This window comes from Pristis pectinata, chromosome 21, assembly GCF_009764475.1.
Source record: "Pristis pectinata isolate sPriPec2 chromosome 21, sPriPec2.1.pri, whole genome shotgun sequence".
Taxonomy (NCBI): Eukaryota; Metazoa; Chordata; class Chondrichthyes; order Rhinopristiformes; family Pristidae; genus Pristis; species Pristis pectinata.
Genome location: NC_067425.1, coordinates 20,748,725 through 20,774,859, shown reverse-complemented (window position 1 = coordinate 20,774,859; position 26,135 = coordinate 20,748,725). Strand labels below are relative to the sequence as shown.

Here is a 26,135-nt window from a genome sequence, read left to right as displayed (position 1 = left end):
AGGTGAAGGTTTTATTTGAGGGTTGATGGTGAACAGGTTTTCTGCAGAGGTGAAGAAACAACTGGAGGAACTCAGTGGCTCAGGCAGCATCTGTAGAGGGAAGTGAACAGATGAAGGGTCTCAACATGAAACATCAACGTCCATTTTCCTCTGCAGATGCTGCCTGACCCACTGAGTTCCTCCAGTATTTCTTTTGCTCCAGATTCCAGCATCTGCAGTCTCTTTGGTCTCCATCTTCTAAAGAGCCTTTGACTGATTTAGAACATAATTGACGATGCATCTTATTTTTAACAGTTAGCTCCCGCTTTTATGTAATTTAAACTGGATGCAGGAGGTACTCCCTTTCTGCAGTCATCGCTGTCCAACCATGACTGAGTGAAGATGCTGGAGTTTAACAGTGACTCTTACCTGACTGTCAAGTCCCAGAAACAGCAGCATAATAAAAAATAGCACCGCCCACAATGGAGAAACGGGCGTTGTAACAAAGGCTTCAGGGTAAATCACAAACACTAATCCTGGGCCTGAAGGAAAGAGAAACATTTTAAAACTTACCAACTACAGTGTTAATAAATCATAAAATGTTCAACAAGAAGAAAATTGGTGTTCTAGACAGGTGGAGTTCCTTATTGCGATATTTTTACAATCAATTTTTTCCCCTCCCTTTCCACTGAAGGCATCGATTTCTTGCTGGGCTCACCTCTACAGATACCTTTGCTAACAACTGGGAAGCTCTTTAGTCTTGACCCTGTAACATACTTGGGTCTGTGCATTTGAACTCAGTTTGAAGTAGGTAGGTCATAGGCTCCATTTGGTACATGAGCACCAGTCGAAGCCAGTGGCCTGCTGTCTGCCACACCTCAGAGACAGCTCCTTGGAACAGTTCCTAGGGTGGGCCATTTATCATTATATGAAGAAGGTACTGAAGCCGAGAAATCAGGCCCATTTGTGCATGTTTTTTATGTGCATATGCCCCATAAAATTGTTTTCCTGCACGTTGTATTGCATTGGCACCACTTTTGGGTCTCTTTGTACCAGACATCTTCGCATTCAATTCATCGAGGCCCAGCACCAGCTGCACAACTAATGTGTCACAGTTTGTGCAGCGCATCTCTCCTCCACTGTTGGCAGACGCTGGAGCTTTGGGGGGAAAGAGACGACCTTTGATTTTTCACTCACAAAGCACCCAGGAGCACCTGGTGCAGGGTTTGGGAACGAGGCAGTGATTAAAGGGTCTGCACCATCACATCAATGCTCCACCTCCCAGCCACATTATCCTGTGATCAGTATTATGGAGGTGTCCTCATTGACTGCAGCCAGCTTTCGAATCAAGTGTGAGGTTGACAGTGTGATCATTGGTCCCTTGATCAGCTACCAGCCCATCGTACGTGGGGTCACCCACAGTACAGGGGTTGATCGGGCCAGTTCATCATGTGTGTTCAGACTGCGGCATGCTGCATCACCTCTCCCCACCTCTCTCTCCATGTTTTCTTCTCCTCCATGCTAACCTTTCCTGCAGCTGTACAGTGGCTGCTGTGGAGTGAGCTCTCCTGCATTGTCTGTGCCCCACTTGTGAACTCTGCATCTGGCTCCCAACAGGAACCATTACACGCCCTGTTTTAGCTCATGAACTGGCGTGCAGAATTCCACTGTGCTGTAGTTAATGGATTTTTATTCCAGTTCCTGGAATTTTTTTTGTGAGGTCAGAGTGGGCAATAGTGCTACAGGCACTATGACTAGTGCACTAAAAGAGGCCAAACTCTCATGACATAAACATTGGTAAACTACTCAGCTACTGAGGTTAGGATATCAAAGGCCATACATCTTTCGTCCAACAACCACATATCTAAAGTCCTTGCTGGACAGGGAGCAGTAGCAGGAACTCTGGCTCAGTTTCTCCTCTCTCTCACCCAGTGGTGCAGAGATTATATGCCTCATTGTCTTGGTTGAGTTCACATCAATAAAGAGTAGCATTCAAACTACATCCTTCTTGGTTCGCTGAATGTGTTGAGAAATTTTGCCCAGTACTTTTCCCCCATTACTCTGCAAGATTAACTGCCTGAACTATATCTATGCACTCTGCTCCATGTTTATTACTGCTAGAGTTGAAATTATTGGCAATAGAAACACATTTATGTACAATTAACTGGTCCTCTGCCCTCTGGTTAAAACATGTCCGCCTAATTCAAATCTCACTAACTTAAGTCAACCTCTTATTGCATTTCTGCACTCACTCACCATCCACAGCAATTTCATGGATAGGAACATTAATCAGTTGGGACATGTATCCAAAAGCAGAGAAGATGACAAATCCAGAAAGTATACTTGTGCCTGTATTTGTCAATGAGATGGCTAATGTATCTCTGCAAGGAAATTGAAACACAATTACCAAATGTCGATCTATAGCCATGAGCAATATATTAATCAAACATTTGAGATTTATAAATAGAAGTGTTTCTAACTCATTATAATTAACTCTGGGATTAAATTCTAATTCTGGGGAACTATGTCCAGGGAACATTTACCATCTGGGTATATCAATTGTCTGGAGAACTTCCATTGCTCAGAGAAAATCCATCCCTCAGAGAATGTCATTTGCTTGAGAAACATCCGTTGCTCAGGGTATGTCTACTGAGTAGAAAGTGTCTATTGCTCTGAGAATGTCAGTGGCTCAGGGAACGACCATTTCTCACACATCCATTGATCAAAGAACAACCATTGCTCCGGGAATACCAATTGCTCAATAAGTGTCCTTTGCTCAGAGGATGTCTATTCCTCAGAAAATGTCTTCCTCAGAGAATGTTCATTGCTAGCGAATGCCAATTGCTTGAGGAGCGACCATTGATCAGGCTATGTCTATTGAGTAGAGAATGTCCATTGCTCAAAGAATGTTCACTGCAACATTGCTGCATTGCTGTTTTGGTGAGTCCCACCTCAAATACAGTGTACAGTTTTGGCCATCTTAACTCTAGCACGACATGGTTCACCAGATTGATTCCTAGGATGTGGTTTATTCCAAGAGGAGAAATAGAGTGAATGGGTCTATATTCTCTGGGGTTTAGACGGACAAGTGGTATAATGTTTGGGTTCTTTGTGTAACATTTATTGGCAAGAACTGACAGACTCAAACCAGGAGTTCAGCAAAGCATGACTTTTCCAAGGATCTCTCCACACTGGTTTAACAAGCCTCCATAAACAATTGCTACAACTCAGAGAATAATTGATCACATGGCTCTGTACTTACAACCACAGTCACCTTTTAAATACACCACAAGGGGTATTGAGATGTATGAAATATCATGAAGTGATTGACAATGTGGTTGCTGAGAGGTTACCATGACAATCTAAAACTAGAGGCCGTAGTCGCCGGACTGAGATCAGGGGGAATTACTTTTCTTGGAGAGTTGTGAAAGATTAGAATTCCCTATTCCAGAGAGCTGTTGACGGCCAGTTATTGAGTAATAGAAGAGTGAGAACAATAGATTTTAGGGCAGTTTGATTTGTAGTGAGGGGCGGGAAAGTGAAGATCAAACATAATCTTTTTAAATAATGGCACAGGCTTGAGGAGCCATTTGGCTGGCTACTGTTCCTATTTCTTATGTTCTAATGATTAATCTATTGTTACTGCCCCTTCGTCCTACTCTTGGCCAGTTTCTAATTTTTACCCTGAATGGTTATGCAATAGATCTTTGTGTGAAACATGAATGGTTTTCTGGGAGTTCAGGAGCACAGTGGGGTAGGTTTTCATCCACATGCATTGGCTGGTAATCTGGTAGAACAGATTGCTTACTTTTTGTATTTTTCATTTTACTGAAAACTTAGGGCCTCACTGCAGCCAAGAGGTGGGAGAATCCTAAAGGAAATCACCCCTCTTCCCCTTCACCCACCGCTAGATTTATTAGTCCACAAAAACCTATTTGAAAGAAAAATAAAAAAGGGGCCACAGTACGGGATTTAGTACCAAAATACTGCAGATGATGGAAATTTGACTTAGAATAAAAATGCAAGAAATAGTATTTCAGGTAGCATCTGTGGAGAGAGAAGCTGTTGAAGTTTCTGGTTGCTGACCTGATGAAAAGTCTTTGACCTCATATGTTACCTTTCTCTTTCTTCATCTCCACAGAAGCTACCTGAATATTTCCAGCTTCTTATGTTTTATTTCAGCACAGGACTTCCTGGTTGAGTTATGTTGATTGCAGTTGGTGAAGTCTGCTACAATTTATAAAGGCAGGGCAAGAAAAGAAGAAAATACTTAAGGATTTTGTTGTTGGACTTGTTGTAACTCGCCATGGCGATTAATGAGCCAAAACCAATACCCAGGGAATTGAAGACTTGAACTGCAGCATAAACCCAGACCTGAGAAGAAAACAAAGATTTAGACTAGGAACCAGAGCAAACAGCATCAGCTGCAGTGCAGAGTGTATTGGGCAATGTTATCACACTGTTACGAGTGAGGTAATAATGGGAAGCTTTTCTCTCTGACTATTGCCACGTAACCATTATAAGTTATTGTAGCTACATTGAACCAACTGCAATTGCAAAATGATTGCATGGTTTTATGGAAAGATGATCCCTTCCTCATCTTCTCTCCCACCTCTCCTTCTCCCCTCCTCAGATTACTCCCTTCCAGCCCTGAAGGTCCAGATTTGGGTCAGTTCCACTGAAAATCAAAAGAATGAAAATCAAAAAATGCTGGAAATCTGAGATAACAACAAAAAGTGCTCAGAAGGTTGGGCAGCATCTGTGGAAAGAGAAATAGAGTGAATGTTTAGATCCAAGTCAAATCCAAGACCCTTCATCTGTTCTATTGATAGTGGCTACGGTCCAACACTAAGCTTGAACTCTTCATGTTAATGCTTAGTTAGACCTGCAGATCAACCTCAAAGGGCACCCTAACTCAATCACTCAATACCCATGTAAGTACTGGAGTCTTGTAAGAGATCTTTTACCCTCTGATCTTAAACACCAGCACAAATGGCATTAAACATATAAAGGAGAACTCTTTCTTTGACTCAGTAAAGGAATAATAAGTCACCAAAAAGATAAATTGCACAGTAAAAAAGTGTGTAAAAATGTTTAAATTTTGTATGCTAGAGATATTGGAAGTAGCGGTTATATAATTTTCCATACCAGGAGCATAAGTACACAATCACTAACTTGAACACAGTGGGATAGAAATTGCTCATGCTGATTTTTTTAATGAGAGCTGCTTTTGACACTGTGTGCATTCTAAATCCTGTTGTTTAAACACAGCTAAATTACTAACAGCACAGTTAAACAACTTTGAATGTCAGGGAAAAGTATAAAAAATCTGAAGAACAAAACTCTGAGCATCAGACTGAGAGCAAACAGGTGTCTGTTGTGTACATTCTCAACCAGGTGAGCTATAAGATTAGTTTAAAAAGAAATTTTGGGCCAGAACTCGGCCACCTAAACTCAAAGCTGGCAAACATATCAACTGTTGACTTAGAAATTGCAGTTCACTGGTGAGTGTTTTTCTAATTCACGGTGGTGAGGCCTTATTCTGTGACAAGGTCTTGATTCATGTCATCATCTGGGCAGTGCACAGCAAGTCCCATCCATGAAGTGGCTAAAACAACACAGTATGGCACAGCATAGCGTGCTGCTGCCACACAGTTCTAGCAACCCTGGTTTGATCCTGACCTCAGATGCTGTGCGTATCGAGTATGCAAGTTGCCCATGTGACCTGGTGGGATTTTCCCAGGGGTTCTGGTTTCCTCTCATATCCTAAGGATGTGCAGGTAGGTTAAATGCTACTATAAATTGCCCCTAGTGTAAGTGAGTGGTTGAAGAATCAGGAGTTCATTGGACATAGAACAGTACAGCACAGGAACAGGCCCTTTGACCCACAATATCTGTATCGACCATGATGCCAATTTAAACTGCACATCTGCCTACACATGGTCTATATTCCTCCTTTCCCTGCCTCTTTCTGTGCCTGTCTAAGTGCCTCTTAAATGTTGTTCCTTACTTCAGTCACCTCTTCAAACAGTTCAGTCAAGTCCATCGAGGATGATCTACCCATCATGAATCCTCAGCGATTGTAGACTAATGTCCAAGTGGGTGAGTTTTGCCCATCCCAGCTGTAGTGCCAGTTCAGGTAATGATACAATGCTGACAGACTACGAGGATGTAAATGGGATGTCTTGTAAGACACTTTATAATGGAGCACATACATTAATGTGATGTGTAATGTGAGCACACCCCTGTGCCACATCAATCACTGGTAACTAACCTGATTTATTGCAATTTAATACTAAATAAATTAAAAATCGGAGCAAATATTTGCACAGCGAAGAATGTATTTGGGTCTAAAATTCTCATTCTACTCTCAGCATAAGGAAACTCAGGTCCCTATTATTAATGATCAAAAATTGATCTATGATTAATCTGCAAAAATGCAACTTCATTCCATTTCCAAGTAAAAAGGAGTCTCAAAATTGAACACTATACAGTTTGAATTCTACATGTCTAAGCAATAGATTAGGTTTTACTCCCTTGAAAAAAATTAATTTTTATTGATAACCTGTGTGGTGTTTATTGAAATAAATGATATTGCCAGATTGTGAAAAAACCTAATGAAATCTGGTGATTTTTGGTGGATTCAGTATGTATTTAAATGTCCAAAATGTAAAGTGCAATCATTCTTTATCCAATGCAGTATAGATGTTACTTATGAAGCTATCCTGAAGGCATTTGATATAAGGATACTGAAATATGAAAACATCAGTGCAAACATGATTCCATTCAACATGATTCCTTTCATCCCTGTATAATGGGACCTTGATCCCTGGGGATTGAGAGTTTATTGCTTTAAAATTTGGGATTCATTTAAGATTTGGTCTTGATTTTATTTCTCTTGCCATAGACTTTCTACTATATTGGTTCATTAAATAATGCACCAGAACATTAGGATCTACCAGACCAAAGTTATCTTGTTTTCAGCTCAGTTTGCTAAGGGAACCAACATGTTGAAAGTATCCTGACTGGTTGCACCATGGTCTGGACAGCAATTTGAATGCACAGGAACATAAGAAGCTGCAGAAGGTAGTGGATTCAGCCCAATACACCACGGGCACATCCCTCCCCACCATTGGTAGTATTTACATGAGGTGCTGCCTCAAGAAGGCAACATCTAGCATCAAAGATCCCCATCATCCGGGCCATGCTATTTTCTCGCAGCTACCATTGGGCAGGAGGTACAGAAGCCTGAAGTTTCACACCACTAGGTTCAAAAACAGCTCCTTCCCTTCAACCATTTGGGTTCTTGAACTAACCTGCACAACCCTAATCACTACCTCGGAATACCATTATACACTATGACCACTTTGCTCTACAGTGGATTTTGTTTTGTTCTAATTGTGTTTTTTTTGTAAAAACTGTATAATTTATGTTTAATTTATGTTTTTCTCATGAATGTTGTGCTGCTGATGCTACATGCCTGTGTTGCTGCTGTAAATAAGTTTTATTTGCACCTGTGCATACATGTACTTGTGCATAAGACAATAAACTCTGACTTTGATCTTCTTTCTCATTGGGCCAGAGGCTGAGGCTGAAGCAGCTTTCAGAAATTATACAGCAATGAAAGTTCATAAAAAGTCCAACCTATTATCACAGACAAATCTGATGCAAACACTGGGCAGGGCATCAGGCTGCCTAGGTCATTAATCAGACCTACGGTGAGGTTGGGGCTGGGACTATCTGTTACAAGGAAAGGCAATTCTTCCTTTTTGGCTCCAGATTACCCTGCAATCAAGTACCACAATGTAAGGGAGTCTCAGCTTGACAGGGAGCCTCCTAATGTTAGTGCTTTATGTAGATTCCTCTGGTTTAACACCAGTGTGCCCCATTGAAAGTTAACGACATGATGTCTTACAACAAAAACAGAAAATGCTGGAAACACTCAGTAAGTCAGGCAGTATTTGTGGAAAGTGAAACAGAGTTAACGTTTCAGGTTGAAGCCCCTACATCAGAATTTTGTTTCTCTTTCCACAGATGCTTCCTGACCTGCTGAGTGTTTCCAGCATTTTTTGTTTTTATTTCAGATTTCCAGCATCCGCAGTTTTTTTGATTTTCATCCCAATGTCTAGTGTCCACCAACGGTCCCTAAACTGGCTGATTTGGGAGTACGTTTCCTTCTCTGATTGGATGTGAATGACACCAGCGAGGTGAGCATTTGAAGGCCATCCTTAGTTCCCCTTGAGAGGGTAGCAATGAGCTGCCTTCTTGAACTGCTGTAGAATTTATAAGAAGAAATTCTATCCATGCTATTTCAAGACTCCAGGATTTTGTCTCTGGTGGCCAATGCCTTTCCGTGAGGAAATTTGCAGTTTTACATGATGCTGAAGTAGGCTTTTTTGTAGCTTGATTTAGAAATTCTTTAATTGTTTGTTGAGTTTAGTGGGTGGTAAATACTTTGCATAGAAGCAAAGGAGGAAGAAAACTGATACAGTCTGAGTGGGCAACTCAGTTTTATAGTTATCATTCCTTTTGGAATTAAACATGCTATTTTTAAAAGCAGAAGAACAAGGTTAGTTTTGGAAGAAATATTTTTGGGATGTCCCAACCAATGTACTTCTTTGTTGAAGTATTGAAACATAAACCAAGATCAGACATTCCAAAGTCCAACTTTAACATCCATTCAGAAATCCATGAATGCTTACCTGGACCTCCTTAAGTTTCTCCCACCTTGGGTTAACAAAGTAATTGATTCCATCCAGGGCCCCTGGAAGTTGTGTATTGTTAATCAGCATGGCCAACAGTACCACATAAGGGAAGAGTGCAGTGAAGTACACAACCTGGTTACAGAGGATGTGAAGACGAGATGAACAAGTATTAAAGTCTGTAGATAGGCTTTCGGATATATTCAACCATTATTCTTACAGTCCTTCTACTTGTCTACCTCATTCTCCTCCAGCTAGTTGGGTGTTATAATCATCTACAAATTACCATATCTCTTGCACCCATTTTTGCTACAATTTATCTTTGGATGGGAAACAATTCAAACAATGAAATCCCTGCAGTGAAAACACTTGATGGCACATAAAAGAATGGGAACTAACTCGAGCCAGTGGAATTATATCTCAGGAAGACCAAGTGCCTTCAGGGAGGGAGAAAAGAGATTTGAAAAGGGAGAATTGTAAGTAGATGCCATGAGGAATAATTTTTTTGTGTAACTGGAAATGAGTTTTCAGAATAGACTTGCTGCACCTCTGGTCAAAGTATAGCACGTGAATAGGATGGGATCTTCTGAGCTGTATGTAAAGTCACCATGGAAGTGGGGAGTAGGCACTAGGTTAAAACTGACAAGTTTGGATTGGCAGCCCATGACAGATGGTGTCCCTCAGGATGCAACACTAGGGTGCCAGCTTTTCTCTCGATACATGGATAATGTGAATTTGGGACTAACAGAAGCAGGATGAGGACGTAAGGCTTGTGTGACTGCTCTGTCATTCAATAAGGTCGTGGTTAATCTTTTTAACTCAGCACCACTTTCCTGAATATTCCTTCATCTTTCTATCTCTTCTATCAAATTGGATGGCCTTATTTTTGTCCACATTATATTCCATCTGCTGTGTCCTTACCCATTTATTTAGCCTGCCTATGTATCTTATAACCTCTCTGCATCCTCCTCACAGCCCACACTGCCATTTAGCTTTGCATCATCAGCAAACTTGGATATGTAACACACAATGCCCAATTGATGTAGGCCATGATGAGCTGGAGCTCCAGCCCTCTGGTCATAGTCACCCAACCCAATGTTGGCTCATTCATTCCTACCCTCTGTTTTCTGTCTCAATCCATACAGCCATGATACAGGAGACCGCAGACGGTAGAATCTGGAGCAACAAACAAGATGCTGGAGGAACTCATTGGGTCAGGCAGCATCTGTGGATGGAAATGGACAGTTGATGTTTTGGGTCAAGATTCTTCACCTGACTCCATCCAGAGGATCTCAACCCAATACATCGACTGTCCACTTCCCTCCCCCAATGCTGCCTGACCCACTGAATTCCTCCGGCATCCTGTTTAACACTTCCAATACCATCCGATCTAATTTTGCTTAAAAATCTGGTAAATGTGGTAAGCTCATGTGATAAATTATAAAATTCAGAGAGCTTATATTTGCAGAATAGAGAGAGATACAATTCTTCGCATCAAATTGTGAAATGGGAATGGCTGTCAGGGATAGTTGGAACAGTAATACATCAGCGGAGATGAGGTAGATGAACCAAAGGATCTTAGGTACAGGGACGTTTTTCTTTAAAGGTTAACTTACAGCATGGTGCTTCATCATAAGAAGATTAGAACATAGAAAGAAGAAAATCCTACTGCAATTATACCGAGCACTGCTCAGACATCATTCAGAGTTTTAAGCAAAGTTTTCACTTCCGAAAGGACAAAGGCTTTGGAAATAGACACTGCTGATTGATTGAGATGGTACTTGGGATAGAGAGATCTCACTGTAGTGAGCAACTTGGTAAAATTGGCTGTTGCTAGAAATCAGGTGACTAAATCGCAATTTGATTGAGGTGTTTAATATAATGATGGGAATTCACAGGGTACATGTAGACAGGAATCCAGTGGACATAAGCATAAATAATTCCAGTTTCAAAGTTAAAAGAAAATCTGGGAAAAATCTCCTCACACACTGAAGATGAGAAGGTAAAATGTACTTCCCAGGTGCAAATTCGATAGGTATTTAAATAGAAGATAGATACTTAGCCGAAGAGAAAGATAATACAATGGGGAAAGGGTAGGACATTGGGAGGAATAATGACCATATTTAATAAAGCAGAGAAGGTTTGATGGGGCTGCTTCTGTTCCCGTGGAGCTTCATTTGTTTACATAGCACTACAACAGTCGATTGTGCCAGATTTATTTTCCAAAAATGTAGAGTTTGAATATTTTGTATAGACATGAGCTTCATCACACACCATTTATGGATTAAATGATTGTAAAATGGAAGCCATGTGTTAATTAACACAAATCTCATTTTCTGCCTCCACTATTCCACAGCTATCCGTTTTAAATGATGGAATTACTATTCAGTTTAATGTTCATTAGCGAAGTAATGAAATAGTCCCAGACCATCATTAAACCACTAATAGAATAGTTACAATAACAAAAGCACCATTTCACTAAGCATAAAGCAAAAACAATAATATGATACCACTGCAACAAATGCCAGACAATCCTAAATATGTTTCTGATTAAAATATCTGGTACCAATATTAATAAAATAGAATTGAGTCTTGTAATAATGTTACCCAGTAGTGTGTTAAGTAATGTACCAGAAGATCTTTAATATTTAACAGTTTGAGAATGCTTACTTTTAAGCATATTGAAGAATAAATATTCCATGAATTATTCAGAATTGTAACTGATTAAAACAATTGAATTCACAATGAGTTTATCTTTATTAATTTCTTCCCCCCCACCCTACTTTTTTTAAAATGTCTTATCATTCCTTCACATTCTGCCTTAGCTCATACATTTTAGTGGCCGTAAAGATCAATGAAAGGTATGGATGCGTCAATAAAGAAAGGCCATTTCCAGTGGTTGAAGGGCTTGGAATTAAGGCTGCACCAAGAAAGTGAGCTGTAATGACTTATAGCATTCTCCCTGAAGAGGTGGTGAATATGGATTCACTGGTTGCTGTTGAGTGGAATTGAATAATTTCTGAGTGAAAAAATTGCAGGGATGATTGTCGGGTGTGGGGTGGAATCTGGGGGAATGAGACAAGTGGTTTGTTCTTCAAATGATCTGTTGCAAACTTGACAGTCCAAAGCCCTCCTTTGCAGGATACCATTCTCTGATTCTATGATAATATAAACACCACTGGGCTAAACAGGAAAAAAAAATCAGTGGTGAATCAACCCATACCTTGCACTCAACCCCCTCCCTTCCTCCACCCCACAGCATTCCTATGATCACACTTTCCTTTTGTGGGTCACATCAGGTTCTAGGTTTCACTACTGTGGCCTTCATGTGGAGTGGTGGTCTGCCATTGGTGTCCAGGCCCCAGGCAAGGAATCCAAAGGCCCTGCCTGCAGACTGCATGTAGCTTTTTGACAGTTCATTGTTTTTAAATGTCATTAAAACAGATGGAATAGATTTAAATAATTAAAAATAATAAATTAAATTAAAATACATCTGCATGATATAAATGAATTAAAATTATTACTAGTAAGTAAAATAAAAATGCCTTGCCTACCTGTACTTATTTTTTCAATGCAGGTTCGATGACTCCATGCAAATAAATGGGGCAGCATTACATATACAGGCAGTCCCCAATTTAGGACAGGGTTCTGTTCCTGAGAACTGTTCATAACCCAAACTGTTGATAAGTTGGGAATAAACAGAAGATCGGTCACCAGCTGGACTCAGTGAGTGAGTCCGCCCGGCACTCCCAGCTCTGCTCAGCTCCACCCAGCCCCCTATTGTTGCAGCTCAGGGGTGGTGGGGTGGGGTGGGGTGGGGTGGGGTGGGGTGGGGTGGGGAAGGCATGTGGAACTGGCCTATTCCCACCTGGCAGAAGAAGCCTGCAGTCCCGCAGATCGATCCTGCTGGTCTCCCAAACTCTTGCCCGTATGTACAGGGTGTCCATAACCTGGGGAGGACCTGTACCTGTTGTGGCTGACATAAAGGGGCAAGCATTAAGTTTATGGGGCTCATTAACTCAGCATGACTGAACTTCACAGCCGGTCTCAGTGCTGAGTCCAATGGTAGAGCAGGAAGTCAGATGTTCTGACACACCTGACCTCTGTATTGCAATGCACAGGCACAGTAGTCAGGAACACAATGAAGAGCCCCTGCCCGGAAAAGAAACTGGCCCGTATTCTTCTATTGATTACTATGTTGTGATACTATTTAGTTCACGTACTTAGAGGGGATGAGTCTTGGGTACATTGATGTCCATGGTCATGCACTCTGTTGACCATCATGTTCCAAGCCCAGTGGTGCTGAACCTAGAAATGCAGGAGGCTAGGAGAGCAGAAGGCTGTAAGTGTGCTGAGTCTAGCTTTGCTGGGAGTGATTGGGGCACAAACATTGACATTTTGATTTAAATGTTCTTGCAATTTGACGTTAAATTTTGGGTAATTTATTGAAATGGGTCATTAAATTCTAGGAACTCATTAAATTCATATGACAAAAATCTTGGACTAATACTGCTGAAGATAATCATGAGAATACAAAATGCATTAGGAAGATGGAGAGGGAAATTAAAAGGCCTTTAAGTGATCCGTGACAAGGCTGACTAAAAATATAAAGGAAATTAAGGACTTTTGTAAGCATATATAAGTAAAAGAATAATTAACATGTAATTAGGATTATTAAGGTGTGAATGGAAAGGTTTAACTGCAGCAAACACGTAGAAGATTTCATCCTTGGTCGAGTGGTTGCTATTTTAAAATATTTTTAATGAGTTTTTTTGATGATACTTTCAGTTTCTATCTTAATCTCCAGTTTCGATCCCATTCTTTATTTTGCTCTTTGTAATAGTCTGGTGTTTTGCTTAGTGCTCAGGATGTGTTCCCAGGGTTGAGGGTGCTCATGGAATCAGTGCTAAGATGCATCATTATTGCATTATATAGAAAGATGTATTACTGACAGTGTAGCTGTGCTGGGGAACTGGCATGAATCCCTGCCCCTCCCACCTCTTTGCACCATTCTGTTGTACTTTGCATCATTCTGCTGTTTTGCGCTCATCACTGTATTTACTGTTGTGTTTATTATCACTGTGTGTACTGTTTACTCTGTGAGCTTTACGCGAGCAAGGAATTTCATTGCACACTGGTGTATGTGACAATAAGCTAATCTGAATCTGAATCTGAACCTGGTTGGGGGTCCAGCTCCCCTTGGTGATCCCACAGCAATGAAACGGTTAAGGTAATCACATCATCACACGGCTCGGTGTGAGGCAATGTACAATGGCTGCCTGGGAGGGTTGACATTGGATGCGTTGGGCGAACAGTGCAGCTGCTTAGCGCTAAGATGTGGGAGTCAGGGCTGCACCCAGGTTGGCAATGTGTGTGCAGGTCATTGCTGGGGATGGGCAGCACTTGCTCTGTGCATTGACAGACCACCCAGATCCTACTGTCTCTCTCATCATCTCCTGTTGAATGTGATGGAAGCTGCTGCCTTCCACTCCTGCCTGGAGATCTCTCTCTGGTAATAAGCTCACCAGTATAATGGCCTGCACTCACTGTGGCAGCCGGGGACAACCCTGAGCCCTGGATCCCTGCAGCAAGCGACCGTGCCACTCACACTAGCCCGGCCAACACCAGCACATTGCTTTGGTGGTTAACTCCACACTGAGCCACGTGGCAGTGAGATCGCTGTTTCACTGCTGTGGGACCACCAGAAGCTGCAGTGGTTCATGCCAGGTTCCTGTTACAGCAGCACACAGACCAAGCAGATGTCTTTTCTAAATTACTGGGATTCACCATGAGTGTTTGGACCCCAGGATCAAGAGCACTATAATGAGGCATGCTCTACAGGTTAACAGCAAGAGGAGTACCAGAGCACATTAAAAAAAATTAAAATGGACTTTCTTGTTTCCTCGCTGATGGAATTCTGCAGTGTGATTGGCTGCTCAGTCTGCCAGGTGACACCTCAGTTGCTCCATGAATCCCCTACCCCTGATGCCTGGACATAAATATTTCTGGATCTTTCTGAGCATCTTTACTTGACAACACTGGCATCCCAATAGTTCATTGCTCATATGAAAATCCAGGCCAGATCCTTTAAATAAGCTAATGGCAATTTTAGCTTCATAAATAAGGTAAAAGAGAAAGAAATTGTGATAAATTTGCATAATATATTGTTTACGCCAAATGTTAGTTTTCAAAATTGTTAGAGATTTTTATGAAATTAATTTGGAAAGACTATTTTCTCCCATTCAGAAATCAGTGAGGTTGGGTCATTGATACTAGAAAAGGACAAAAGTTGAGAGGCTTTTCCATGGGTGAAGAAAGAAGATGCAGTTTTGAAGACATCTCAGAGTAACACCCAGGTAGTGAAGAGGTAACACAGGAAAATTAACAGTGAAGCAGTAACCAATTAACATAAAGCACTAAGCTATGAACGATTTGATGACTCTATCTTTCAGTGACATCCAGAGTGCTTAAAGCAGCTATTGTCTTCTGATGGACTGTTGGATAGCTACTGAAGTAGAGTAAAATCCAGGGGTAGGGGGAGGGAAGATTAAATTTGAATTGCTCCATTAAGTGGCCAGCCTTGATACAATGAATCAAAATGCCCTGCATTTGAGTTATAAACTTCTATTATTCTCCTAGACACAAGGATGAGAAACAGAGACACAAAAAATTCTGCAGATGCTGAAATCTGGAGCAATACATCAAAAGTGCTGGAGGAACTCAGCAGGATGAGAAACACAATGATATCCACCGCTGAAGGAGCCATACTCTAATGAGAGTTAGGATCTTTAGGAGTGGTGGGGAGATTAATCATTTAGGAATAATAGTGAGGCACACTAGAATGTATTGTGATAAATACTTTAATTATTTTTGGCTTATGAAATATCTATCTTTATAATTTTGGTCAAAATTTATTTCCTGTTAAACAGTGACCCAATTAAGTACAAGCTACCAGACAGTAATAACTGACGGTAAACCTACCTTTCCTGTCCATTTAATCCCTTTAAATATGCAGAAATAAACAATCACCCAGGCAAGGACAAGGAGACCAAAAAGTTCCCAACGTATATTTCCAAGGTTATCCAGACCACTTGTCTTCTGAAGAACTTGGTAACTAACAAATGAGGCAAAGATAATGCAATCTCAGTGATCACAATTCATTTACAAGTAGATTTTTCTTCTACATTGCTAGTAATGACAATAAGCAGAAACTGAGATGAGAAAAGATGGGTGAAGTAGAACTAAAATGAAACACAACAAAGGTAAACAAGCAAAATGATTGTGGTTGTCCAGACTTCTCAATGTTTTGCACAAATTACCACAGAGACTTGAAATAATCTTGAACTAGTGGGAAAATAGGAGAAAGCAAACTGAATTCTGCAATGTGTCAGGGATTAACTGTGACATTTTATGTATTGGAAACTTTCTGTATTTTCAATTATATATTAAACTTGCATTTTATAAATAACAGATTGTCAATTTGTCATCGGCTGAAATAAACTTTGAGGAATGTCCCAAAGTGAATGTCATAGACAAAGAAAACTGCACAAGGTGTGGCTTGCTGTATTTCCTTGTGGACTCCACACCATTTACAGGCAGCAATAATTGCAAAAGCCAAAGAAAATCTTCTATTTCTTAGCTTGCGTTTATAGTTTTGTCATTAGCATCCAGAAGATACAATAAAACAGATCTATGCTTTACAGCTGTATAATCAACATGAGTAACCTCATTGTAAATGAAAGCCTGGAAACAGTACTTAGCCAGAAGGGCGGGCAGACCAGGGAATCTCTCTGTAGGTGTCAAGTGGGATCTGTGTCTTAATGTTTCAATTTTAAAAAGATAGAAGTATAGCAGGATGATACGATAATTGTGATTAATTGTTAACGAGATAAATAACTATTTCTTATTCTTAAATGTTTATCATTTTACGACTGACTAGAGCAAAATTCAATCCAATGATGATTACAAATGCAGACGAATATTAAGGGAACTCTCCATTGCTACACTATAGGAACTGTACTTTCAGTTTGACATCATTAGCCAGATAACTGATCAGGGAAGGAAGTCAGTCATTCTTACCTGTGCTAATATAAATGGGGTAGTCCTCAAATGAATCTTAATACAGTACTCCTCTGAACTGACCTAGCAAACCACTAAATTCAGGTGTAAATGGGGATGGGCAAGAACTGCTGCCATTGTCAACAATGTGCACATCCTGTAAATGGACACATAATAAACTGGAAATCTACTGTCCCTTTTACTAATGAAAATAGGATTACAATGGGAACTTCAGGATGTGGCAAAAGCACTGTGGTGTTGTATCAGGATTGATACAAGTGAGGAAGACTCTATTTTTGTTTCTGAGATGTAGGTAACACTACTGTTGCTGCATTTATTGCCCACCTTTAGTTTCCTGAGAAGGTGGGGAGTGAGTTTCTTGATTTGTCAGAATGTATTGTACAACCTAATGGCTTTCTAGATCACTTCAACAGCCCTTGAGAGCCAAGCATGTACTGAAGATTAAGGTGACCTTTAAGGCAGACTGGTGACTGCTTCCTTCCACATGACTTAAACAGCATACTATATGAAAGTTATTGTTTGTTATCACTCAGTTCTAACATGGTTAATGGGTTATTGTTGAGGCAACTAATTTCAGTCATTCATATTCAGCCCTCACCCTAGCAAGTTTGGTGTCACTGTGGGATTCATGTGATCTCAAAATATATCTACGAGGTTGATAATACAAAACCTTATCCATGTGAAATAATATTAGTTTCTATATACTAGGCTATTTTTACATGGATACTCTTCCATTTTGTTTCCATGTATTGATTTTATGGGAACTACATTTGTTTGTGTTCAATCTGTTAGAAGCTCCTCTGTGTTTCCCTCAAAATGGCAGTCAGAACTTTGACAAATCTTCTTTTGCATTTCTCCAAGTGCTGCATGTACTGGCTAAACACAAAATCAAAACAGAAAATGAAGCCGCCCATCGCTGAGTACGGCAAGACATAATTAACATTTAGGCCTGGATTGATGTCAGCAAATCAAAAGAGCTGGTCATTGACTTCAGGAAAGGGGGCGGTGTTCATACACCTGTCTGCATCAACGGTGCTGAGGTCGAGAGGGTTGAGAGCTTCAAGTTCCTAGGAGTGAACAATACCAGTAGCCTGTCCTGGTCCAACCATGTGGACGCCACAGCCAAGAAAGTTCACCAGTGCCTCTACTTCCTCAGAAGGCTAAAGAAATTTGGCATGTCCCTTTTGACACTCACCAACTTTTATCGATGCACCATAGAAGCATCCTACCTGGATGCATCATGGCTTGGTATGGCAACTGCTCTGCCCAGGATGGCAAGAAAATGCAGAGAGTCCTGGACACAGCCCAGCGCGTCACGGAAACCAGCCTCCCCTTCATGGACTCTGTCTATACCTCTCACTGCCTTGGTGAAGCAGCCAGCATAATCAAAGACCCCACCTACCCGGGTCATTCTCTCTTCTCCCCTCTCCCATCAGGCAGAAGATACAGGAGCCTGAGGGCTCATACCACCAGGCTCAAGGACAGCTTCTACCCCACTGTGATGAGACTATTGAATGGTTCCCTCATATGGCGAGATGGACTCTTGACCTCACAATCTACCTTGTTATGACCTTGCACCTTATTGTCTACCTGCAATGCACTTCCCTGTCGCTGTGACACTTTACTCTGTACTCTGTTACTGTTTTTACCTGTACTACCTCAATGCACTCTGTACTAACTCAATGTATCTGCACTGTGTAATGAATTGATCTGTACGAACGCTATGCAAGACAAGTTTTTCAATGTACCGTGGTACAAGTGACAATAATAAACCAATACCAATACATGGCAAGATACATTTGCATCACATAAGTTGTGGGGAATGACCACCTCCAAGAAAAGGGTCTCTCCTTGACCATTACTACCATCACTGAGTTCCCCACCATTAGCATCCTGGAGGTTACAGTTGATCTGATACTTAAATAGAATAGCCAAATAAATACTACAGCTGTAAGATCAGATCAGGGTGAGGGGTTCACTACTTGACAGGGCACAGGTCAGGAGTGTGATGGAATATTCTCCATTTGCCTGGTTGAGTTCAGCTCCATCAGGCTCAACAACAACCAGGACAAAACAGATGCTTGATTGGGACCCTGACCACAACCACCCATTCTCTCTTTCCACCACTGATGCAGCATTACTGAGATATGTTTTTAGAATATGCACTGCAGTTACTTACCTAGGCTTCTCCACTAACACCTAATAAGTCCACAGTTTCTATCACCCAGAGGAATAAGGGCAGCATGAAAACACCACCACTTACGGGTTCTTTTCTAAGTCACTCCCCATTGTTTGGAACTATATCACTGTCCCTTTGTTGTTGCTGGTCTAAATCCTGGAACTATCTACTCAACATTGTGGATTCAACTAGGTGACTTATTACCATTTTCTCAAGGACCCTGGGCAATACTCACACCTCAATGAAAAAGATAAATAATGGCAATAAAAAGAAAGGTTGAACTATCTGTTAAATGCTGGCCTTGCCAGTACTGCCCCAGTCTTGTAAGAGACAAAACAAAATCATAGGGAAATTCATGCCCGTGATTTAATGTTTGCCTATGTAGCTTTTTACAATCTGCCAATAATGCTGATAAAACGTACAGTCCAGGACAATCCAATAACACAGCATGGAGAAAAGAATACAAAGAAGATTGGTCACATAAAGAGGTGCAGGTAGCATAATCGTCACTTTGCAAATATTTTGCCGTACTTTTGCAAGAGGAAGGAGCCAAGTTCAAACTCTAAATTTGTTTTGGAACTAGTTTCTGTCATCCAAAAATCTCTTGCTTTGGTTGAATAAGAATTGAGATTTGCTTACCTTTTATTTGCCTCCATCATTGGCTGTACTGGGACTATTTCAGAAATTCAGGATGCATAAGATTAGCTTACTTGATATTAATTGCTTAAATTTCGTAACATGACTAATAAAAATTTACCGCCTTGGGAAAAAAGTGAAGAGCTTTGGATTCCTATCTCCCCCAAACTGCGGTGGTAGTACTGGGGTGGAGCTACATACTGACTAATACTTTCACAAGGTACCAATCAAATTGAGAATAACTACATTACTTCATAATCTAATTTTCAGACACCATGGAATGATTTGTCTTGGAATCCCAGAGCATACTGTAAGCTTTAAGAATTAGGTTTTCAGATTTGTTAGTGTGATGGAACATTCAAAAGACTTGGTGATTCTAGCATTTAACTTGCATTCACAGTGGGTTGGAAAAGGGTGTAAAAATCCAAAGCAAATTATTTTCTCTCAACGTCTTTTACCAACATTTACTAATTGAGAAACCTTAAAGAAACTGATTTACTAAAATATGTTAAAGCCATGGACTAGAAAAAAATAACTGGAAATATGTAATGTTTGCTTCCTGGGGGTAAGTATGCCAACAATGGTTTTACAAAATAAATGGTAATAAAAGCAAATGATTAAATCAGTAATTAAAGAGGACAGCAATGCTGATATGAATAATAAAGGGAAGCAGCATGGAACAGATTACCTTTGATAAAGACCATGCAAACATTGGTATAGATTCAATGTGCTATCTATTCAATGTATAATAAAGCACTGACATGCTGTAGTGCCAATTTTGGAGATGGATGACAATTGCTAAGTTTATAAAGTGCCAGAAAATTCCATTCTATGTGACCAAATGCGCTGAACAAGAATCCCCAACAACCTTACATGTTTTCCTCTGTAGACAGTAATGCGTTCTGGTTTTTAACTATGGAGACAATATTTCTCTTCAACACAGAAAAACTAAAATGAGTTAAAAGAATGCATTAACCACAAAGCAGAAAAATGTTGATAATACAAAGTTAGACCAAACAAAAGAGTTTTTTGTAAATCATATACAAATGCTTCTCCAAATATAAATATTAATTTTCATTAAAATTAATTGATTATTAAGTCTGAGGCAAAGGTGGATAAATTAAGGTGCAGAAAAAATTGTGATCTAGTTGAATGTCAGAGCACACTCTGTCAGGCACTGGATGGTTCATTCCTAACTCTAGTTTCCCCATCATGAATAATTGGATATAGATCAACACAAAAAATTGCTTTAACATTCAAGGAGTCCATACAATGACAAATGCAGGAACTGGAAATGTTATGCTGGATTTGTAGATTGCTCTCCTGAGCCCTGTATTCAGGTATGTTGCTGCATCTATGGTGACCGAATGTCCCTTTCCATAGGAACAGATTGCTGGCCACCATTTTGTTCAGTAGGCAGGAGGGAGCAGTAATAGACTCCCAGATAGTTGTCATTTTCCCTCTGGACTATATATAACAGGGACATTCAAGATACTTGAACAAATATTTATTAGTGGCTTTGAGAGATCACTACCGTTAATCCAGTTAACAGTCGATGCAGCTCCTCTTGTGGTTATCTCAGCTTCCAGTACTACCCTGGCTCCTGAACCTATTCAGAAAATGTTAGTTCTTGGTGTGAGGAACCTCAGGCCATATCCTGCAACCTCCTCCACCTATATCATGTTCTTTCTAATTCAGCAGTTTGCTACTCATCAGACCTATTGTTTTCCTTGGGATTGAGGATACCTTGCTTCCACTTGGGCTTTGTGGGTTCCGAGGTTTACAAGGCCAAAGTAGGAAATGTACACTCTTTTACAAATAGGGCAGGAGATGGCTGATGGGAGGATGAATAGGTAGATTTAGAGGTAGTGCACACCCTCTGTCCTTATGCACACTTCTCTGCATTTCTGATGCAAGGTCTCAAGGTCCTCAATACCATCCCAAATGCCCCTTCTCCACTTTGAGTCAGATGTTTCGGGGAGATCGTAGGAGAGTTCCTCAAGGCAGCTTTGGATGGATCTTTCAATCTTTTCTCTGCCTCCCTGGTAATCTTCTCCTATGACAGAGCTCAGAACAGAGAGTCTGTTTTGAGAGTCTGATGATGGTATGTGAATGACACAGCTGCCCAATGTAGCTGAATGAGTATAACTAGGGTCTCAACACCAGGGATGTTGGCCTGGGAGAGGATGCTGACATTGGTTCTCTTACCCTACCAGAGAATTGCTGACCACATTGGTGATATTTTTCAATGCCTGCTGTAGGTAGTCCAGGTCTCACAATATATACGTATAGGGAGGCAGATAGACCAACAATTTTGTGCCAGGTCTGAGGTCATGATGTTCAAGGCACACGAATTAGTTTGGATAGATGAAGTGATTTATTGAATGAGAATATTGTTGATCATTCTTTCACTTGACTAACATAATAAAGTGTGAAATTTTGAAGAAGTTAAGATATTGTTGTGTTACATTAAAAACATGACTGAACTCTATCTGAACAGGTAACTTAATTAGCTGCAATTGAAAAATTAGCATGGAAGTGGACACCAAACTTGCATAAAGGTCTGTTACAATCTGGATAGTTTTCCAATACTCTTTAGCCTTGGTCACTGCAAGAAAAGCCATGTCCATTGGAGGCTCAGTGTTAATAAATTAACATTTCACTATGCAGGAGCTACTGGAAATTTTACCATTTATGAACAATGCCCTCCCGATTCCTCCAATAGCCTGAGCATGTAGCTATTGTAGCTCACTGTAACAATGAGCATGTAGCCTGACATACAACAGATTAAAACATAAGATTTTTTGAAGAAACTAGACAATAATGCAGAAAAAAACCATAAAAATCTGAGCAGATGAAATTGGGTTTTTAGATCAAAGTAGCAAAATATTTTGAAATTCTGATTGTAGAACCTCAAAAGAATTAGGACATAGGAATCTGTTTCATAGGTATATTGTCTTCCATGGAATCCCATTCTGTTGCAGTGACTGTATCAGTGGATCACAAGAACTAATGGTTTGATAATACATGATTTATGCAAACTAATTAGCATGATGAGGGTGGGGGCAGAATTTCAGATGGGCCTGGACCTACACACAGGCTGTGGACTCTTATCAGTCTGTGTCATTTGTCACTGACAGGTTCTCTACCCAGAAGTTAACTCTTGAATTGTTTTGTCTCCCAGTAAGTCAAGGAACAAGGAATGTCCCTGATCTTAAGCTAGTGGTGACGGGTGGTAGGGAGAGGAAAGGTTTCCAAATCCTTACCCTGGTGATGTTTGCTTAGGGTTGGAGTCTGAATGAGGTGGGGGAGGGGGTGGGTGGGAGAGGTGGTTGGGGTGCTGAGGGAAGCATTCCTTCTCCCCTTGGCAGTGTACTTAATCCACTTCCTTTCCACTCGTCCAAACTTGCTTCAGTTGCCTGTTGCTTGCAACCTGGAAAGCCTCTTGGTCTCATTAATTTAAATAACCAAATTGCCTCCTGGTAGCAGCTTAGCTGCCCACTTCTTGCTCTGTGTCTGTAGTCCTGGAATTGGTTGGTGAGGAGGCAGGTTGGGATTCCTTGGTATTTTACAACATTCTTCCTCATTCTCTCCTAACTCAATTTCTCAACACTTTCCCCCCCCCCACCCAATCCTCCCATGGCCCCCCTTCCATCCAGAACCAATTTCTCATCAAGCTAGACTGTGATGAGAGAACAAGTTTTCAATTGTTTCTATTTTCCAGGCAGATACAGCATGAAATGCAGCATCTAGCTCTTGCCCATTGCCAGATCAATCACGCCAGTTTATTGTCCCAAGGAAAGCCTGACTTAAATTTCAAGCAGGAAGCTGGCAACAACAGCAGCGTATCAGTCTTGTTTTTAGCATTTTAGAGTCAACTGACCATGGCTAGACACCCCACTGTTTGTCTGACTGCATTTTTACAAACAGCCCTCAAGCCAAAATGGCAAAATGGCATTGAACAGGTCTGTGAAAGGAGGGTGATTAAAGTCTGCAGAGCTATTTTACAGAAATGTTTTATTTCTATTGATGGAGAAACGAAAGTATGAAAGCTTGTTAGACTTGGTAATGAAAAAGTTTCGAAGTTGCAAATTTGCCACTTTTTCATATTTGTGGCTTTGAAATATAAATCTTGTTTTAATATTCATCAAAAAGTAAATCCAACTTCCACTCGAATCCCAGAATGTCCTTGTTCTAGTGCAGTAAGAAGACTTTGCCTACCAGGGCAGAATCTTTCCCATTTGCTGCTGTTTCCAGCTAGATTGCTTAATTTTGACAGGTATCCATAATGGAAATACCAACATGGACAATGATTGGAAAATTGATTCAACCTCCCTCCCTATACTGTCTTCAACAATCTACTTCAACAAACTCCTTCAACAAATTCCTCCTTACTCTTGGCTCCACTCTACAGAACTCTTTCCACTACTGACTCAGCCAGTCACTGAATAAACTCTCTGAGTCGTATCCTGCAACACTTCCTCTCTTTGCCATTAACGACCCTCTGAAAATCTTTCTTTTCAACCAGCTTTTCACTCAATTCTTGTGTAATGGCTCAGCATCCTTTCTTCATTTACTTTTTTGATTTTGCCTCTGTGACTGCCTTGGGATATTAAGTTTTGTTCATCTTTTCAAATCTCTTACCTCGCCAAATTTCTTCAATACCTTCTGCTCTTTGAAGCATTGGTTTGGTGCTAGACAATTGTGTAATGCTCATCAATACTTCCCTGAAATAACCATCAAGTATATGTGACATAAGGCTTTACAGCTTAGTCCAATCCTCTCCTTACTCAATGTCCAGATATGGGCGCTTCTAACAGGGGCTTTCTGGATAGCAATCAGATGGGCAGCACCTCTTGATTTCCTTCTTTTCAGCCCAGGAATGCTGAGTTTGACTCCCATAAAAGTAACCGTGGAATTTAGGTTTGAGTAATTAAATAAACCTTCATTTTATTTTATTAAAGGCTGTATCAATGATGGTTACCTTGAGGCTACTGGTTCATCATAAAATCCCAGTTAGTTCAATTTTTCAGAGAAGGATATCTCCTATCTTTAACATGATTTTGAGCTGCATGGACCTCCTGATCCACAAATGTGGTTGATTCATAACATAGAGGTAATGAGGGATGGACAACAAATGCTAGTATTGCCAGTGATATCCCCATCTTGTGAATAAATAAAAGCTAACTGGGCAACTTGAAGGTGAAACTTAACAAGTCTAATGATACAGCCTATCAGTGAATACACTCTCTAAGCCGTATCCTTTAATTTATTCTGTCTAGATGTTTCAGCTTTATATTTAGACATTAATGTCTACATATTCTAATTATAAGAGAAAACTCTACACTTTGCTTTTAGTTGCTTTGGAAACTTGCTCTGTCCATCTGCTTCCAGAAGCTCTGAGAGGGTCACTGTACATTAAATCCTCATGCTTCATACTGATCAGTTTTAAAACCGCTTTCCCATCTCTACTGAAGGGTCATTGATCTGAATTGTTAACTATTTCTCTCTCCATTGATGTGCCTGATCTGCTGAGTATGTCCAGTATTTTATTTTTTTATTTCCCATCTCTATTGTTTGTCTTGTAGAAAGGAACAATGAGCTTCAAAACATTTAAAAACATTTTGCAGTTGGTAATTTTGCCAAAAAGCCAATTGAACTGCTAATGGAATTTTTTAATATCGCATGTTTTATTCATTACCAATTACAAGAGCATTAACAGAACGTCAGTGAAAACGTTTGATAATCTAGCACTTTTGTATCAGCTATGAACAGATAATTAGACATAGAACTGAAGGAAGGCTATCATGTTTATGAATTTATACTAGTTAATGCATAATTGAAAAATTTATAGTTAACTCTATATTGTAAAAAAGTTACTGTAGTTCACTGAAAGCCAAACAGCTGGAATTAGATGGTGGTGAGAAATCTTTGGTGTTATAAGAATCTTTAAAAATCCTTAAAAATTCAGCAGCTGTCTGCAGTGTTTGCACAACTGAGTTACATGTGGTGCCATAATGTTGAGGATGTTAACGCACATGGACTCCACGTACATAAAGCAAACAGATCATGAACACCAAAGATTACTCTGGTGCAAACTGGTTTAACGCCAGTATTGCTCTTGTGGAGCTTAACAGTAGAATTAATGCATCCTCTTAAGCTGGCACAGTTGTGGATCACCACTTGCCTGGATGAGTGCAGCTACAACAACACTCAAGAAGCTTGACACCATATAGGACATAGCAGCCCACTTGAAAGGCACCCTATTCAGAACCATTCACTCCCTCCACCACCGACACATAGTAGCAGCAGTTTGTACCATCTACAAGATGCACTGCAGCAATTCATCAAGACTCCTTAAACAGCCCCTTCCAAACCTCTACCAGCTAGAAGGACAAGGGCAGCAAAAGTAAGGGAGCATCACCACCTGGAAGTTACCCTCCAAGCCACACACCATCCTGACTTGGAAATATATTGTTGTTCCTTCTCTGTCGCTGGGTCAACATCCTGGAACTCTCTCCATAACAGCATTGTGGGTAAACCCACACTTCAAGGACTGG

The 26,135-nt window shown here is 40.4% G+C and overlaps 1 protein-coding gene across 5 annotated transcripts in view; it reads right to left on the bottom strand.

The window, feature by feature from the left end:
• si:ch211-283g2.1 (sodium- and chloride-dependent GABA transporter ine) overlaps nucleotides 1-26,135 on the bottom strand; it is an 83,028-nt gene that overhangs the window by 16,500 nt on the left and 40,393 nt on the right. For 3 of the 5 annotated variants that reach the window (XM_052035312.1, XM_052035309.1, XM_052035313.1), the window contains exons 4-9: nucleotides 15,663-15,795; nucleotides 12,550-12,657; nucleotides 8,682-8,816; nucleotides 4,250-4,353; nucleotides 2,236-2,360; nucleotides 409-521 (exon numbers count right to left, since the gene is read on the bottom strand). In XM_052035312.1, coding sequence (XP_051891272.1) covers nucleotides 409-521; nucleotides 2,236-2,360; nucleotides 4,250-4,353; nucleotides 8,682-8,816; nucleotides 12,550-12,657; nucleotides 15,663-15,795 — 718 coding nt within the window. The remainder of the gene's footprint in view (nucleotides 1-408; nucleotides 522-2,235; nucleotides 2,361-4,249; nucleotides 4,354-8,681; nucleotides 8,817-12,549; nucleotides 12,658-15,662; nucleotides 15,796-26,135) is intronic. The other 2 variants (XM_052035310.1, XM_052035311.1) reach the window with 2 other exon arrangements.